At 38.8% G+C, this 16323-nt stretch overlaps 1 protein-coding gene across 1 annotated transcript in view; it reads left to right on the top strand.

Annotated features, from left to right (window-relative positions):
- Positions 1 to 16323, top strand: part of megf10 (multiple EGF-like-domains 10) — a gene marked incomplete at its 5' end in the record, with an annotated part of 46687 nt that overhangs the window by 8566 nt on the left and 21798 nt on the right. The window contains 5 exon segments of the mRNA XM_014335735.2: positions 6844 to 7090; positions 9147 to 9267; positions 9479 to 9615; positions 12267 to 12479; positions 13378 to 13552. Of these exon segments, the coding sequence (XP_014191221.1) occupies positions 6844 to 7090; positions 9147 to 9267; positions 9479 to 9615; positions 12267 to 12479; positions 13378 to 13552 (893 nt within the window).

The raw sequence follows: 16323 nt of genomic DNA, 5'->3' as shown, positions 1-16323 counted from the left end.
GAGTGTGGACCCAAATGCAGACTTCGGAAATGGACTTTTTTTGAACACAAACAAAAGCACAGTAAGAAAACGACTAAACCTAAACAGGGAGGAAACTAGAAGCAAGTATAAAGAAACTAAAAACCTGAGTCATGGGAAATTCAGTGGGTGATATGCAGACAATCGAGCAACAAACAGAGGAAGACAAAAACTACGTGTACACTAATCCGAATAAATTTGAAAATGGCGTTTTAGTCTAAAAATGCTCCGCGTCCACACTACTGTGTACAATTGTTTTCATCCACACTGAAAGCGCTTAGATTCCTGTACTACGCATGCGTGAAACCTGCGTCATTTCTGCCGTGTATTTACTTTCCAGCTCTTTGAAATGTTGGGGCAAAATGTCGAGGAAAAGAGGAAAAACTGATATTATTCTTTAATAGGGCTGCCAAAATTGAGAGCAAACAAAGCAACTGCTGTACAGCACCAAACGCCATTTTAGTTGAATTGGTCACATTGGGAAGCAAAACTGAAAACACTAACATATTACACGAGACTGTCCTGGTAAAACAGGAAACATGAGACAGGCACTTGAAACAATGCGAAACACAGACATGAAAAAATAACTTGACTAGACGCAACACAAGGACCACAGGGGAAGCACAGAGACAGACACCAAGAAATCCAAGACATTTGTTTTTAAACATGGTTCACTGTTGACACTGTATCTTAATTGTCGTTCAGCGCTTTGTGACTGTTATGTCTGTGAAAGGGGCTAGATAAATCAACTTTACTTACTTACTTGTGGCTCAACGAAAACAACAAAGAGCGATCATCTTTGTATCTCACCGACACCGAGGTCTAATGTATGATTTAAAACACATCAAGCATTCCTATATTCTACTGTTGAAATAATGATCATGATCTTTCAAAAGTAAGTAAAAGTAATAAAGAACTATAACATCTAAATACTTCTACAGTTACATGATAAATTCAATGATCAACAGAAATGGAAATGTCATAACTGAAAAGACTTAATTAGAAAGCAATGGTTTTGTCATAATTTTCGAAAATCGTGTGCCAAACTCTGAAATGTTTGGCCTGTCTACTTTGTCTCTTGTTGATTTTATCTTCTAACTGTGGAAATTCCGTTTTTCGACTGTGCGTAAATTGGGGAAGTATTTGGCTCTTCTCCCTTTTGTGTCTTCATCAGTTGACACACCAAAAAAGTCCCAAACGTCATAACAGCAAATCTTAGTGCATCTGGTAAACTAGCTTGAGCTCATCACTATTTTGAGACTGTTGTTTGTGTTTGTTGCCTTTAACAGTCATTTCCCTAAGTTATTTTGTTGATGCAAACTTACCAAGAGGTGATTTTTGCTCTTATGAATCTGTAAATGCGTGTTCATGCAGACTGAGATACTGAATACTGAAATGGAAGAGGGCCTCACACGGTGTGTCCCATCGTCTTCAGTTTCACCCTGTGATAAAAGAGCTTGTTGTGTCTGTCCCTTAGGGCAGGCCTGTCTGCTTACTGCTCACACACACACACACACACACACACACATGCACACAAGCCCGTTCAGCTATCTTAGTGAGGACCTTCATTGACATAATGGTTTCCCTAGCCCCTTACCCTAACCCTAACCATTAAAAATGAATGCCTAACCCTAACCATTAAAAATGAATGCCTAACCCTAACCATTAAAAATGAATGCCTAACCCTAACCATTAAAAATGAATGCCTAACCCTAACCCTAAACCTAACCTAATTGTAACCCTGACACTAAAACCACATTTTGAGCCTCAAAAAGGCCTTCAAATTTGTGAGGACCGGTGTGTGTGTCCTCACAAGTGACTGTTGGTTCTCACAAGTATAGTAGAATGCTATATTTGATCCTCACAAAGATAGCTAGACAGGAACACACACACACACATTTTTCTTTGTGGATAGAAAGTGTGAACAAATTACTTCAGTTGTTAATTATTGTTTCTTTTTCTATTTTTTGCTCATTCATTTTTTAAATCTTAAAATGTATCTTGCACAGAAAGGCAAACACAGGTGTTATATTTGTTATATTTTATTTGAAAATAAAAGCTGTAGGAATGACTTGATAAAAAATGTTGCAAACCCAGGAGACAAGTGAGGGAAAAATATGTGGTTAAAGTTACTGTATTGAAGGAACAGTCAAGTTCAAACACAGTATCTTGCTTTGTTTTTATCACTTGCACATGAATTCGGTAGTTTTTGTGCAAAGCCATTTCTTTCTTCCACAATTAACCCTGCAGTAGTTGCCCTGCAGTAGTCCTTCACGGTCCATATCCATATTAAGATCTCTTTCTGAAAACCATTGAGCTCTTTGGGACTAACCCTTAAATCTATGTTCGGCTTTCTTTTACAGCTACACAGTTAAAATTTTAAGGCTAGAATTTCTTTGTGAAGGCCTTTTTGAGGCTCAAAATGTGGTTTTAGTGTCAGGGTTACAATTAGGTTATGGTTAGGTTTAGGGTAAGGGTCAGGGTTAGGCATTCATTTTTAATGGTTAGGTCAATAATGTCCTCTGATACTCAGATGAGAGTTAACAAGGATATTTATGAACTCAAGTTTCAAGTTTTTTCTAGTTAATTCTCAACCCCATCTTGGATGAAATAGATTCAAATTACACCACCAGTCACCTCAAGGCGCTCAAGATTGAGGGAAATATTTTTCATCAGTAATGACAGCTATTGTTAGAAAACGATTTTATGTTTTTAATATCTGATGGACAATCTGTATTGCAGTTGGAAGACATCAATAATCGTATCAATAATCAATAAACACTGACATGTTTGACTTGAAATGGGTGCTGAAGTAGGGACTAGGTTTTTCTGTAAAATGTAGCAAAAATAGCTCAGTATATGGAAGTAGTCACTCCGTTCATATTCATGTGGCTTTCTGTAATATGTATTAAATGGCCTAAAGATCGAAGAAAGACTAATCTGCTGACTGTCTCATACAGGTCAGTGAACCACAATATGTCTGAGGCTCAATTTGACATACGAAGAACAGGAAATGGCAAAGACAATATGTGCTGTGTGTGCATGTGCATGTGTGTGTGTGTGTGTGTGTGTGTGTTTATGGGTGGGGAGGAGTGGGTTATGGTTAGGAGTAATAGCAGGAGGAGAAATTTTTGCGGGAGGAAATGACCTGAGGCAGTGGAGCTTGTGATTTAGTACACATGATAATAACACAAGATCCTCAGGAGGGGCTCAAATTCAGCTGTGAAATCAAAGTAACATCAATATTATGGACTATGTTTCACTGTCTATGTAAAAAATATTCTCTTTTGTGTTTATATCGGTAGATCACTTTGAACTCTTAGTTGTCAACAAAGACTCTCAGTAGTCTGCTAATGACAGAAATGATTAAACGTAATTCCACCTCAAACAGCAAAAATATTTTGTATAATGGCCACACATTTCGTGATCTGAGCCCTAAAAGCCAACAAAATGCTTTATAACTAATTATAGTATTGCTGTTATTTAAATTATTCAAATATTTAATTAATATTTAAATCGTTAAAGAACGTTGCTGTTACTGTTTGAGAAATGGCCTCACTTTGGCTCAAGAAAACTTTGGTATACAGTATAGTTCATGGTTGGCTTTATGTCTGCAAAGTGCCCAGGTGTTGTGGCCCTGAAACAAGCCCAAATCATCCTCTTTTAGACGTTTTATCTGATTTAGTGCTCAGCTCAGATAAAATAATTAATTGTAGGTGATTTTTAACATTCATGTCGATACTAAAACTGACAGCCTGTAAAGAACCCACCACTTTAATCACTCTCTAGATCTTGTTTTAACATGTGGCATAGAAACCGAACATTGAACAGTGTTTCCTAAAAACCCTCTCTCATTTCCTTAAATTGTGAACATGTCTAATAACTGGTTTGATTTACCTGTCTACAGACATGTTTAACAAAATAACGTGACAATTAAAAACTCTGGAGGATGACACACACCTCCTGAGAGAGGAAAACTGGAGGAATGCTACAGCTGTTTCTTCTCACTGGGAATCCTTCGTATTAGTGTGACAGTGCTTTCTGTTCCCATGAGTGCACCATTTTTGGCAGGCTGGGTAATCACTAAATAGATGGAAAAACATCCAGGCTCCCCAGTGTGGAGAGTAAGATCTGAACCCACTCTGAACAACTGGCAGTCACTGGCTCCCAGTCTTTTCTCTACGCACCCAACTCTTTTATACTCTTTCTTCGTTTGTGATTAGAAGAAGCTTTTAAAATTTATCTGATGCAGATTCAAGTGAATATACATAAAACAGTTGAATTTACTGTGGCAGAAAGTGAGAGCTCAGGATAACAATGTAAGGTCGGACAAATTTTTCTCATGTTGAACATTTTAGAAAATAAAATCCTTAGGATCCTATTTGAGACTGTGATGCAACCAGCGTTGTGACAAAACCGTGCCACAGTATTTTTTCTGCATGTGTGTGTGTGTGTGTGGCTGTTTTGAATAGGCTGATGACAGAGAACAATCTGTTCTCCGGGAAGTAGATGAAGAGCCCTAAGCTCCTGGACTTGAGCTTTTATTCAATCTAGGTCAGGTTTCAAAAAGGTATCGTGATAGTGGACTTGAATGGAAGAGCTTTTTATATGTACATGTTAGTATCTCTATTCTCCTCCTCCCCCTTCAGCCCCGCTGCTGTTTGTCACACAAGGCCAAACCGCCGGAGGTAAGAGAGTATGTACATTTTATCAGGCCAGAGTGAAGCGCACTAATGCAGAAGGAAGAAAAGGAGCCTTTTAATCACTTGAACAACTTCAGAATAGTGGAGTAGCTGGAAATGGCAGCATTACTCTGCATGCTAGGCATATAAATGCCAAGCTGTTTGTGGTAGTCGAAAGAAGGAGCTCGATCTTAAATAACATTTATTGCTAATAAAAAACAACTGTAACTGAGAGCTATTACTACCTTTTTATTGACATTTTACACAGCATCCTATCTTTTTTAAAATGTCAATGTTCAGATTTGTGTTCAACTATTAAAAAATTTGGACTAGTTTTGACACTCAGTCAAACTATCTGTTATTTTTTCTGAAAATCAAGCAAGATGACACCAAAGATTTTCAATTTTATACTATAGGTGCATCTACTAGGAGGCTACGATAGCACTGGAAACCACAAGTATTTTTGAGTCCCTGAGTTTTTTTGTGGTGCTTCATTGCACTACATATTAATACATGCAGAAATAAAGTTGCTTGTAAAAGGATACAACTGCAATCAGTGTGTTTTACTGTGGATTTTTCACAGCCAGCAGCTTTTCATTAGTTAGCAGATACACCAGGCTTTGAGAATAAAAGTTGAAGCCCAAAAAACTACAGCCAAAATGTATTAGCCAGTTGCTTATGTTTAAGACAAAACAAGATTGCACTGAGGACATGGTGTGGAAGGTCATGCACTGGACTGATGAGATTTGTAGTCAGTTCTTGTAGGCAATTATCAGTCTTTAAACATAAATTAATGAGAGCTTGACGGGACGGTGCTTCATCCCTAGTGGATATGTTGTCTTTTTGTTCATTTTTAGTTGAGACTTTCCCTCTGCAACATTATATGCTGCCAATCCTCAGCCTTTTAGCAGTAGGCTGAGGATTGTGCAACATTTTAACAGTCCTTAACTTTGCAGATGTAATTTACATGTATACATCCTGGTGCCAGTACTCTTAAGCCACTTGATTCTATACATCACAGTTCTTAGACTTCTAATAACTGTGATGTATAGGACAGATAGAACAAGATTTACTAAATCAGTCATAGGAATTGACAGTGATAGGAATTAGAGCAGGCACTGCAATAAGGCACGAGGGATGTTGGAGGCCAGGAGAAAGAGGTAGGGAACAAATAACTTGAGAACAGAAGAAGAAATGTGAATACACAGAAAGACTTTGACACCAACACCAGCTATATGTCAATTTAGCAGGACAACCACAGGAAAATGGATGATAATACACAAATCATGGATATATTACAATGAATAAGATGAATAAGTTACCGCTAATAAATACTCCATGTGTTGACAAATGCATAAAAGCCTTGCATAGCTTAAATGGCACCTATTTCTTTCTTTCTTTCTTTAAATTTAGATGTGTGTGTATAGTATACAACAAAAAATGAATATCTTCCTGACAGCAGAATATACAGAAAACTCCAGTGTTCCACCCACAAACCATTTGGCCTGATAGAAACCCCCAAAACCTGTAGATGGTGCTATATTCATGAAGAACCAAAGGCAGAAGACTATACTATGACATGCCAGAAAAGAATATTCTGTTCCAGGTATAGAGGAGCAAAGATTACACTTACAACTCAGATTGGGGTTATAATGAAGGATGCAGAAATAAAGCTGCGCTGCATTTATTTGTTTAGGAAAGCAATTAGGAAAGCCCAGAAACTCCACACAATGCTGAGCACATTGATTTTTCATTCGAGAAAGGCACACCTAAGAGAGCCTGAGGCATTTTGTAGTGAAGAATGATGAGTAGTTATTATTATTATTATTATTATTATTATAAAAAATAAGAATTATAGCTATATTTAAATCGACTTCAGCACTCTGGGGGACTGAAAAAAGATCTGGACAGTGATACTGATGAGTGTTTTGAGTGAGTTTTTATGTGCAAGCCGAATAAGGTGCTAACTCCCTATAATAGATTTTACTTGCAGACTCAAGGCATCTCTAACTTAATGATCTATTATAGCTTCATATGCAATTATAAATGACAACCTATGTCCAGTTCTGTGACACATGTCAAGTAAGATAAACATGAAAGATAAAAAAGATGTATTTAGATTTTTTTCTTTCTTTCTTTTCAGCTTGTGACAATGATCACTGGGGTTCCCACTGCAGTAACAGATGCCAGTGCCAGAATGGAGCTCTGTGTAACCCTATCACTGGAGCTTGTATCTGCACTCCTGGATACAGAGGTTGGCGCTGTGAGGTGTCATGTGCAGTAGGCACCTATGGGAATGGATGCCAGCAGAAATGCCAATGCCAGAATGGTGCTGCCTGTCATCATGCGACCGGAGAATGCAAGTGCCCACCGGGATACACTGGTGCTTTGTAAGTCAGGAGAGATCATTTGTTAAATTGGTTTCCTGCTTCTAATACCAACAGTGACATAAAAGAAAAGGTAGGCACCTATAAGAATGGATACCAGCAGAAATCGTAGATTGGTGCTGCCTGTTATTATGCAACTGGAGAATACCAGAGTGCCCACCTCCATCTAATGCCAACAGTGACATAACATTAAAAGCCTAGTATCTATGGTCATGGCAATTTCATTTATACAGCACATATCATTAATCTTAAACATTGTGTGCACACACTGGACGGTTCTCTGGACTGTTGAAAGATTTGCACCAGATGAGAAGTCTGACATGGTTACGGTGCAAGTCAGAGACCAAAGCACTGAGAGCTTTACAAATTAATAGAAAGATTTTAAAGATAATTCTGAAGTGACTTCAGTAATGATGCTAAAAAACTAGTTCATGCATTTATTATTTCTAGGCTGGAGTATTGTAATTTATTATTATCATGTTGTCCTAAAAACGTCTGCACTGACAGTACTGACAGGGACTAGAAAGAGGGAGCATATTTCTCCCATAGTGGCTTCTATTCATTGGGTCCCATTTAATCCAAAATCAGATTTAAAATCCTTTTCATCACATACAAGGGCTTGAATAATCAGGCCCCATTTTATGTTAAAGACCTCATAGTACCGTATCACCCCAATAGAGCACTTTGCTCTGAGACTACTAGTTTACTTGTGGTTCCTAGGATACTTAAAATTAGAACGGGAGGCAGAGCCTTCAGGTTTTAGGACTTTCTTCTGTGGAACCACATCCTAGTTTGGATTCACTAAAGACACACTCTGCATTTAATCATTAGTAAATATTAATCTCTGGCTCTCTTCCACAGCACGTCTTTTGTCTTGTCTTCCTCCCCTCACCCCAACCAGTCATGGTCACCCCTCTCTGAGCCTGATTCTGCTGGAGGTTTCTTCCTGTAAAAAGGCAGTTTTAACTTCCCACTGTCACCAAATAGGGCATCATAGGGGTTCATATGATTGTTGAGTTTCTCTCCGATCTACCTTAGATTGTAAAGCACCTTGAGGTGACTGTTGTTGAGATTTGGTGCTGTATAAATAAAACGGAATTGAACTGAAATTTAATTGAATGTAGAAATTATGAAAAAAATGTGTAGCAGTGCTGAATAAATAACTACAAGAAATATTCTTCCTTTTACTAGAAACTTTGTTGTAGTAATAGAGCATTTATTAATTTCAGACACTAGTGTTTTGGAGGAACTGATTAGTTTATTAATGGATGACAATAAAAAGGAGTTATACTGATCATTTTTAAATTTTATATCATTGTTGAAGCACAGAATTTTCCATTATATAGATAGATATATAGTATCTACTGTCAGGGGAATAATTATTTGATTGCCCACTGAATCAGTTAGACTGCTCACTTATGAATAAATGAACAGTCTCTAATTTTTATTTGATCACCAAGAAAAACCTGACTCACTAACTGATGGAGAAACCCTAGTTGGGAAGCACAGTAGTAAGACATTACTTCTAGTTTCCCTGAAGGTTTGCACAAAGGACAGATTTCGTCCCACTTCTCTTTACAGAAACTAGAACACACTGTGACTTAAGTGTGTGTTTTTCTTTAACCACTCCTTTGTTGCCTTGGTGGGATTGTTTCCATTATTGTCACGCTGGAAGACCCATCCCACATGTTCTGGGAAAGGGAAAGAGGTTCTCGTCCAAGATTTTACAGTACAGAGCCCAGGTCTATTGAAGTTGTCCTGCATCATTAGCAAAGAGTAATAGTACTCAAAGTACAGTCTTTCCATCTCTGTGCTTGACTATAGGGATAGTGTTCATTTAGGTAATATTCTGCATTTTTCTTCCATCAAACACGGCAGGTCGAGTTGATGCCAGAAAGTGCAACTTTAAAACAAAGTTTTAGTGAAACAAGGGTCAGCACAATTTTACTTTATACTTTATAATTTTATATCTATAAAATTACAAGTTGTCTAACTCAAAGAAAACTCAGAAGTGCAAAGATGTAGTGTTGTTTTCTTTTTCTTTTCTTTTTTTTTGAAGGTGTGAAGAACTCTGTCCACCAGGTAAACATGGGCAGCAATGTGAGGAGAGATGTCCATGTCAGAATGGAGGAGTGTGTCACCATGTAACCGGAGAGTGCTCCTGTCCAGCAGGATGGATGGTACAAACACTAACTGTTCCTTAACTCTTTAAGAAAATTCAGCTCACTAGACATGCTAGTATTTTATGGTAATATGCAAGCATGAACTAAACCAGAGAGAAACTTTTGATACTTTTGATAGGAAGAGAATTTATTTTTGAAGTTATAATTATTGAAGTTATTATTGCAGATTCTGTATACGATAAACACATGTTTGTGCTGTTGTCTGCAGGGAACAGTTTGTGGTCAGCCATGTCCAGAAGGGAGATTTGGAAAAAACTGTTCCCAGGAATGTCAGTGTCACAACAATGGCGTTTGTGTGTCATCTACTGGACAGTGCATCTGTAGCCCTGGATACACAGGAGAACGGTAAGAGAGACCTTTACAACAAAGCCCCACAGTACAGTACAGGGTTTTTTATACCCAAAAATCAGGATATCCTCAATACCAAGCATCTCCATAACTAATAATTAAAGCTCAGAGTGCATAGAAGGGACCTGCAGAACCTTAAGTATTTGAAGACTGTGTGGAGGAATGGGCCAAAATCATACCTGAGCAAAGTTTCTCCATACATGAGGCATCTTATCATCGCCAACAAAAGCGGGTTTTTTTAAGTATTAAATAAATTTCAGTAAGCATGTTCAATGCTTTTCCTTTTGCCATTTCTCATTATTAAACAATTTAATTTATGCACATTTATTGTTTGATTTCTTTGGATGTGTGGATTGGATGGGTTGCTGTTACAGACATCTGGTGAGAATTTCATGTCACCTTTAGAAATATATTTACTTGTGTTCAATACTTATTTTACCCGTTGTACAAACTTGACACAGACAAATGATAAACAGAGACATGACTGACTGGGGAGAGAAGACTAATTTGACACAACTGAACAGGGAGAGCAGACAAATACAGACAGAGAACACAGAACTAGACAGACATGGGAAACAGAGAGGGATCAAAAATGGGAATGACCAAACACAGAGGAACAATGATCAACTACTATCAGAAAACTAAAAAAGCTAAACAGAAGTTCTTTATCAAAATCAAAACAGATCATGAGCTCACAAAAAACTCAAAACCCTCGGTGCAAAACCCAAGGACACCACGAGGCAAAGCAGGATTCAAATGCAGGACTTAGTGTAAAAATTTCAGTGAATTTATTTAGATAGTAAAGAATAGGAATACTCGAGGACCTCCTTAATCCCACTGGCATGTCATCCGTGGAGGAAGCGGAGTATCCGGTCTTTAAGTGATGGCGTGATGAATCCCGCTTCCGGGCCCAAAGTAGTCTGCATTTAATAAGGCTGTTGTGTTTTTAACATGTTTTAATGCTTTGTATCTTGTTCTATTTAATCTCAACAAGCCCCTAAAAACTGTCAGTGATCACTGTTGGCTTCTCTCGGTTTTCATTACCACTAATCATTTTAAAGCTCAGTTTTTAAAACCTTACGATGTAACTACAGCCCAGCCCTTGCAGCAGCATATTAATGACTAACCTCGTATTGTGGATGGATTATCTCAGTTGTTCTCCTGACTGAGGTTTGGTCTGTTTACGGCATCCTGCCATGCGATGGTATTTGCCCCTAACCATTGGAAGCCCTCACATTAACTTTTATCGAGTGGGAAAAATTCCTGCGTTCATTAGCATTTGTCCTCCAGATTTACTGTTTAAGTAATGCTTACATAGCTTTGTCGCACTAGCGATCACGTAGCACATCATTATATATCAGCTAACTTCAGTAACCTTAGAAATGTCGCTGCTGTTTAGTTTTCTGTCTTCATTTATGTTGGAAGTGATAACAGAGCTGTACGTTTGAATTTGTTTCATAAATCCTTCAGTCAGAACATGGTTTGTTATATTTAGATGGAAGCTAGCAAACTAACTCCCTGCTAACTTCTAAAGCCGTTAAATGTCATAAATTCTGTTTTCATGGATGCCTGGATGTTAAACTTAATTGTTACACCTGGTAGAGCAGAGTGCTGATCATTTTATTAGAGAAGAAAGAATTTAGACAGTTTTTCTCTCTCTCAGTAATGCTGCAGTGATCATTTGACTTAGGGACTTGCAGCAGAGTTTGTGCCCAGAAATGTCTAATGACGTCAGACTTAAAGACCGGATAGGGACAAGAGGGACAACTCATCTATCTCTGGGGGTCCCTGAGGTAGTTAAATAACTCCTTGGTGTCAGGGCCCCTGGGGTGGATGAGGTTCACCCTGAGTTCCCGAAAGCTCTTGATGTTGTAGGGCTGTCTTGGTTGGCACGCCCCTACAATGTTGTGTGGAGGGGTCAGGGGCGGTACCTCTGGACTGGCAGATTGGCGTGGTTGTTTCCATCTTTAAGAAGGGAGACCAGAGGGTGAGTTCCAATTATAGGGAGAAAACTCTATGCCAAGGTGCTGGAAAGGAGAGTCTCTCTGTTATTTGAACCTTGGACACCAGAAACACAATGTTGTTTTCGACCTGGTTGCTGGCTATCTAGTGTTGGTTTAAAAAAATCGATTTCCCGATTCAAACTGATTTTAGTTTGAATAATGAAATATCGATTCATTACATCCTGAATCGATTTTTTTTTTTATATAAATGATTTTTGCCAGAAAAATGCCAAAATCTCAGGTTAAAGGTCACTAAACTATTTCAACAACTGCCAAACAGCTAAAACAACAAATGAGAGCAGGTAAATGGATTCTGCAAAAATGCACCTGACGGGCATGGACATGCACGTGCTGAAAGCCGACATCTCACAGAATCTGAAGCTGCAGGTTTCATCACTCTTTGTTTTTACACATAGATATAAAATATGGATATGTACTGATAAATGATCTGAATTATAATATTTCTGACTGTCGAGAGACAGACAATCACACATTCCAGATTTGCAGCCAGTAAAAAACAAATTAACCTTAGGCCTCTTTCCATAAATACGCAACAATTCATATTTCATTTGAGAGAATGGTCATTGATCACCACCTCTTTTTCCTAATCACTGTCTCTGGATATTTCTGTGTCTCTATAAACAGGTGCCAGGATGAGTGTCCCCTTGGTACTTATGGTGCTGCCTGTGCAAAGACATGTAATTGTGAAAACAACAGCAAGTGCTACCACAGCAATGGAATGTGTCTTTGTGAGCCAGGATACACAGGAAAGACATGTGATGTCCGACTGTGTCCTGAAGGAATCTATGGCCTACGTTGCGAAAGGAAATGTCCGTGCTATGTCCAAAGCACTCGTGGGTATGTAGTAAATCATGTTGTCATCTTTGACAAACTTTGATCTGCAGATCAGGTCAGTTTGAAGCCATTTGATTAATGCTGCCTCACGGTTCCCCGAATTCCAAAATATAACTCTGTGTTTCTTTGTATCTTTTGGGTTTTAGCAGTTTGACATGTTGCGTGTATAGATTTGTGTATATGACCGCTGTGTCTGTAGACAACTGAGTGTAGTGATCAGTTAGCCTAGCACAGCTGGTGGGCTGCATGTGTCATTGCAGATAACAGCTGTTCTGCTTCTTTCTCAATGGGACTGCTGTGTCAGCTACACCATCTGTCAGTCAAACTCTGTTGCTATCAAATATAGCCACATTTCACCTGTATTACTACAGTTAACCCACACACTGAAAAATGAAAAAAGTCTTCCTCAGGTATATTGTAATTCATTTTTAGATTTAGATTTTTGATAGTTTGATAGTTTGATTAGGTTTTTTGTTTTGTTTTTGTTTTTGTTTTTGTTTTTTCAGATTTAGACCAAGACAGCTTGAAGAAACACTTATGGCCTGATTTGCCTGTTGCCACTGCTGTTAGGCTTTCAGTATGTTTCCAGTGAGCACTGTTTGGATGTAGAGAAATTGTACAAGCTAAAAGAAAAGCTAAAGCTCAGTCCCACAGGGAAGCATGACAGTGCACTTCATATTTGTAGCTAACTGCAGAAATGCTACTAGTGTGTTAGCTAACCTTTGAGATTAAATACTAGAGATAGTCACTGATCTTAAAAAAAAAAACAGGTCATAGAAAAATTTGTTTCAAGCACACTAAATACTTTAAGTAGGAAATAGTACTGACTAGTAGGAATCTTGACTGTAGGAAACACCTCAACAAAGTTTATAACTATTATCGTTTTCTCTCTTGTCACCAGCTGCCACCCGATATCAGGGGAGTGCACATGTCTGCCTGGTTGGTCAGGTCTCTACTGCAATGAGACGTGCACTCCAGGATTTTATGGCGAGTCCTGTCAGCAGGTGTGCCAGTGCCAGAATGGTGCTGATTGCCACAGTGTCACTGGAGAGTGTATCTGTGCTCCAGGCTTCACGGTAAACCCATATATTAGTATGTGTTAATGCCAGTGAGTGTTTTATGTCACAAATCATAAATATGTGATACATGATATCAGACCTAAGTATACTGCACACGGTACATGCAATATTGTAAGACACTGCTGTAATCATATTGCATGTTTTTTGAAAAGCTAAATTCAGTAATCACTGCAGTTAGTAAGCAGCATAAACAGAGCTGCAAAATGCAAAACCATCTGTTTCCAAATAATAACACATTAATAACCTATGAAGCTAGGCTGTGCTAGGATGCCACCTGTCATGAAATTATTCACTTCTAAGTATCCCACATAACTATTAGAACAAAGTGTAAGTGATTAGGAACAATAGCATAAAAGTGGTGGGCCACATAAAATACTGAGGCATACGGATCACCACTTTTAATAATAATAATGGATTGCATTTATATAGCGCTTTTCGGGGCCCTCAAAGCACTTTACAATTCCACTATTCATTCACTCTCACATTCACACACTGGTGGAGGCAGCTACAGTTGTAGCTACAGCTGCCCTGGGGCAGACTGATAGAAGCGAGGCTGCCATATCGCACCATCGGCCCCTCTGGCCATCACCAGCAGGCGGCAGGTGAAGTGTCTTGCCCAAGGACACAATGACCGAGACTTGGCTCGAACCGGCAACCTTCCGGTTACAAGACAAACTGCCAACTCTTTGAGCCACGATCGCCCCGCAGAGTCAGTAGCTACAGAACTCCAAATTTCCTCTGGCCTTCAGATTAGCTCAAGAACAGCAGATAGAGAGCTTCATGGAATTCCTTTTTCATGGCCCAGCAGCTGCATCCAAGCACAATGCAAAATGTTGGATGCACACTGCCACCGGACTCCAGAGCAGTGGAGACATGTTGACTGGTGTGATGAATCGTGTCTCTTCATCTGGCAATCTGGGGAACAAGTCTAGGTTTGATATTTGCCAGGAAAAATGTATTTGGTCTAACTGCATTGTACCAAGTCTAAAGTTTGGCGGAGGGGGATTATGGCTACCTTCACACTGCAGGTCTTAATGCTCAATTCCGATTTTTTGATCAAATTCGATTTTTTTGTCTGCTTGTTCACGCTACAAATAAAATGTGACAGCAAACACGTTCTAGTGTGAACGCTCAAAGCGGCAAAAGAAGACGTCACACACAACGCACTCTGTTTAGACCCAGACCGAACAGTATTGTTTGACTGATGGCCGTTAATATAAAGACTTTTTTCCTACTTTACGTTTCCCAATTTTGCTTTATGTTATAAAGTTATTTTGTTATTTGCAAGTGGCTGTTTTAGAGAGGAGCGGTGCTTCAAAGGATAGTTGCAGATTTCTGTCAGAATCTGCAGATCATACAGTACAAATAAAATGTTCACATTTCTCCAAAACTGTCTTCCCAACAGTTTCACTGACATCTACACTGGATGGCCAGGAAGCGTTCACGATGTCTTCTCCGTCGCTGATAATTGGCGTCTGTCTTGTGTCAGTGATGTAAAAGACGGATTTAATGCGACATGACCGTTCAAACAGCAGTCGCTTTCTAAAACATCAGATATGTATCGGAAAATGACCCAGGTCAGATTTGAAAATATCGGATTTGTGCTGTTCACACTGTCATACCATGATCGGATATGGGTCGCATAGGGTCAAAAAAGTCGGATTTGATGCGCTTTCGCCTGCAGTGTGAACGTAGCCTAAGTTGTGGGGTTGTTTTGCAGGAGTTGGGCATTCCCATAAACACCTTCCCAGAGGCGTTGAAGCTGTTATAGGTGTAAATAGCAGCTGTTATAGCTACTGTAAACCCTATGCATTAAGAATGGGATGTGAAGGCAGAGGGGTGCATAATTCTGGCAATTTAAATGGGAGGTATTTGGCAATGAAGGAAATGTTGCAGAGTAATGCAAGCAGTATTTTCTGCTGGGAATTGTTAATGCATGTTGTTCATGGGAAATCTATTTGCCTTTCTTAAGTAAGATACATAATACAAGCACAAGTTATACTTCCAAACACTGTGTGGGCCCATTAACCCGCCTGACTGCCTTATTCACAACCATCATTCCAGTATAGATTAATGTTTCAAAAATTACCAACAAACAAATGGATAATGTGAGGCTCTGCCCGTACTGTTATTGCATATGTGGCTTTGTAGAAAGATCTAGTGGCAACAGGTTGAAACGTCGACAAAATGTGCAATTCTGTTTTCAGAAAAAAGCTCTTAATTATTTTCCTTTTTCACACACGTACACATGATAGTTTTGTCTGTCTGGACACAGCTATTTTGGGACTGTTGAAAATTTTAGAAAATCTAAATATTTGCTTCCTTTCCTAGAGTTAGGTTCCCTACTTACTTGTCTCCTACTCTGTAAGTGAAAGCAAAATGGGTTAGCTTAGCAACGAGTGTAGTCAAAGCTCAGAATTATTCCTCACAACGTCAATTCCTTTGAATAATGTAGCTTGTGAGGCTACATTATGTGCTTAAAGAATTGTGTCAAGGCAACCAGTTCTCCAGCCACAGTAGTCGTATCCAAATAGATTCAGTGAGCAATTGTTTGCATTTTGGGTTCTATATAGATGTGGCAATGTGATCCTCATCTATACAGAATCCAAAATCTTAAATCTCCTGCTTATAATATTCTAAGAAGCTGATAGGAAATAGTTTGTTTCATTTTTGCATGTATTACACTGCCATGAAAAATAACATCTAAGAAGTGTTTGGTTGCCTCTCTTTAAGTGGCTATGCAGCTACACTCAAACATTTTAAACAGC

This window comes from Haplochromis burtoni, unplaced genomic scaffold, assembly GCF_018398535.1.
Source record: "Haplochromis burtoni strain Fernald_Lab_line unplaced genomic scaffold, NCSU_Asbu1 Contig_113, whole genome shotgun sequence".
Taxonomy (NCBI): Eukaryota; Metazoa; Chordata; class Actinopteri; order Cichliformes; family Cichlidae; genus Haplochromis; species Haplochromis burtoni.
Note: the sequence above shows the minus strand (reverse complement) of the source record. Positions and strands in the feature narration are given on the sequence as shown.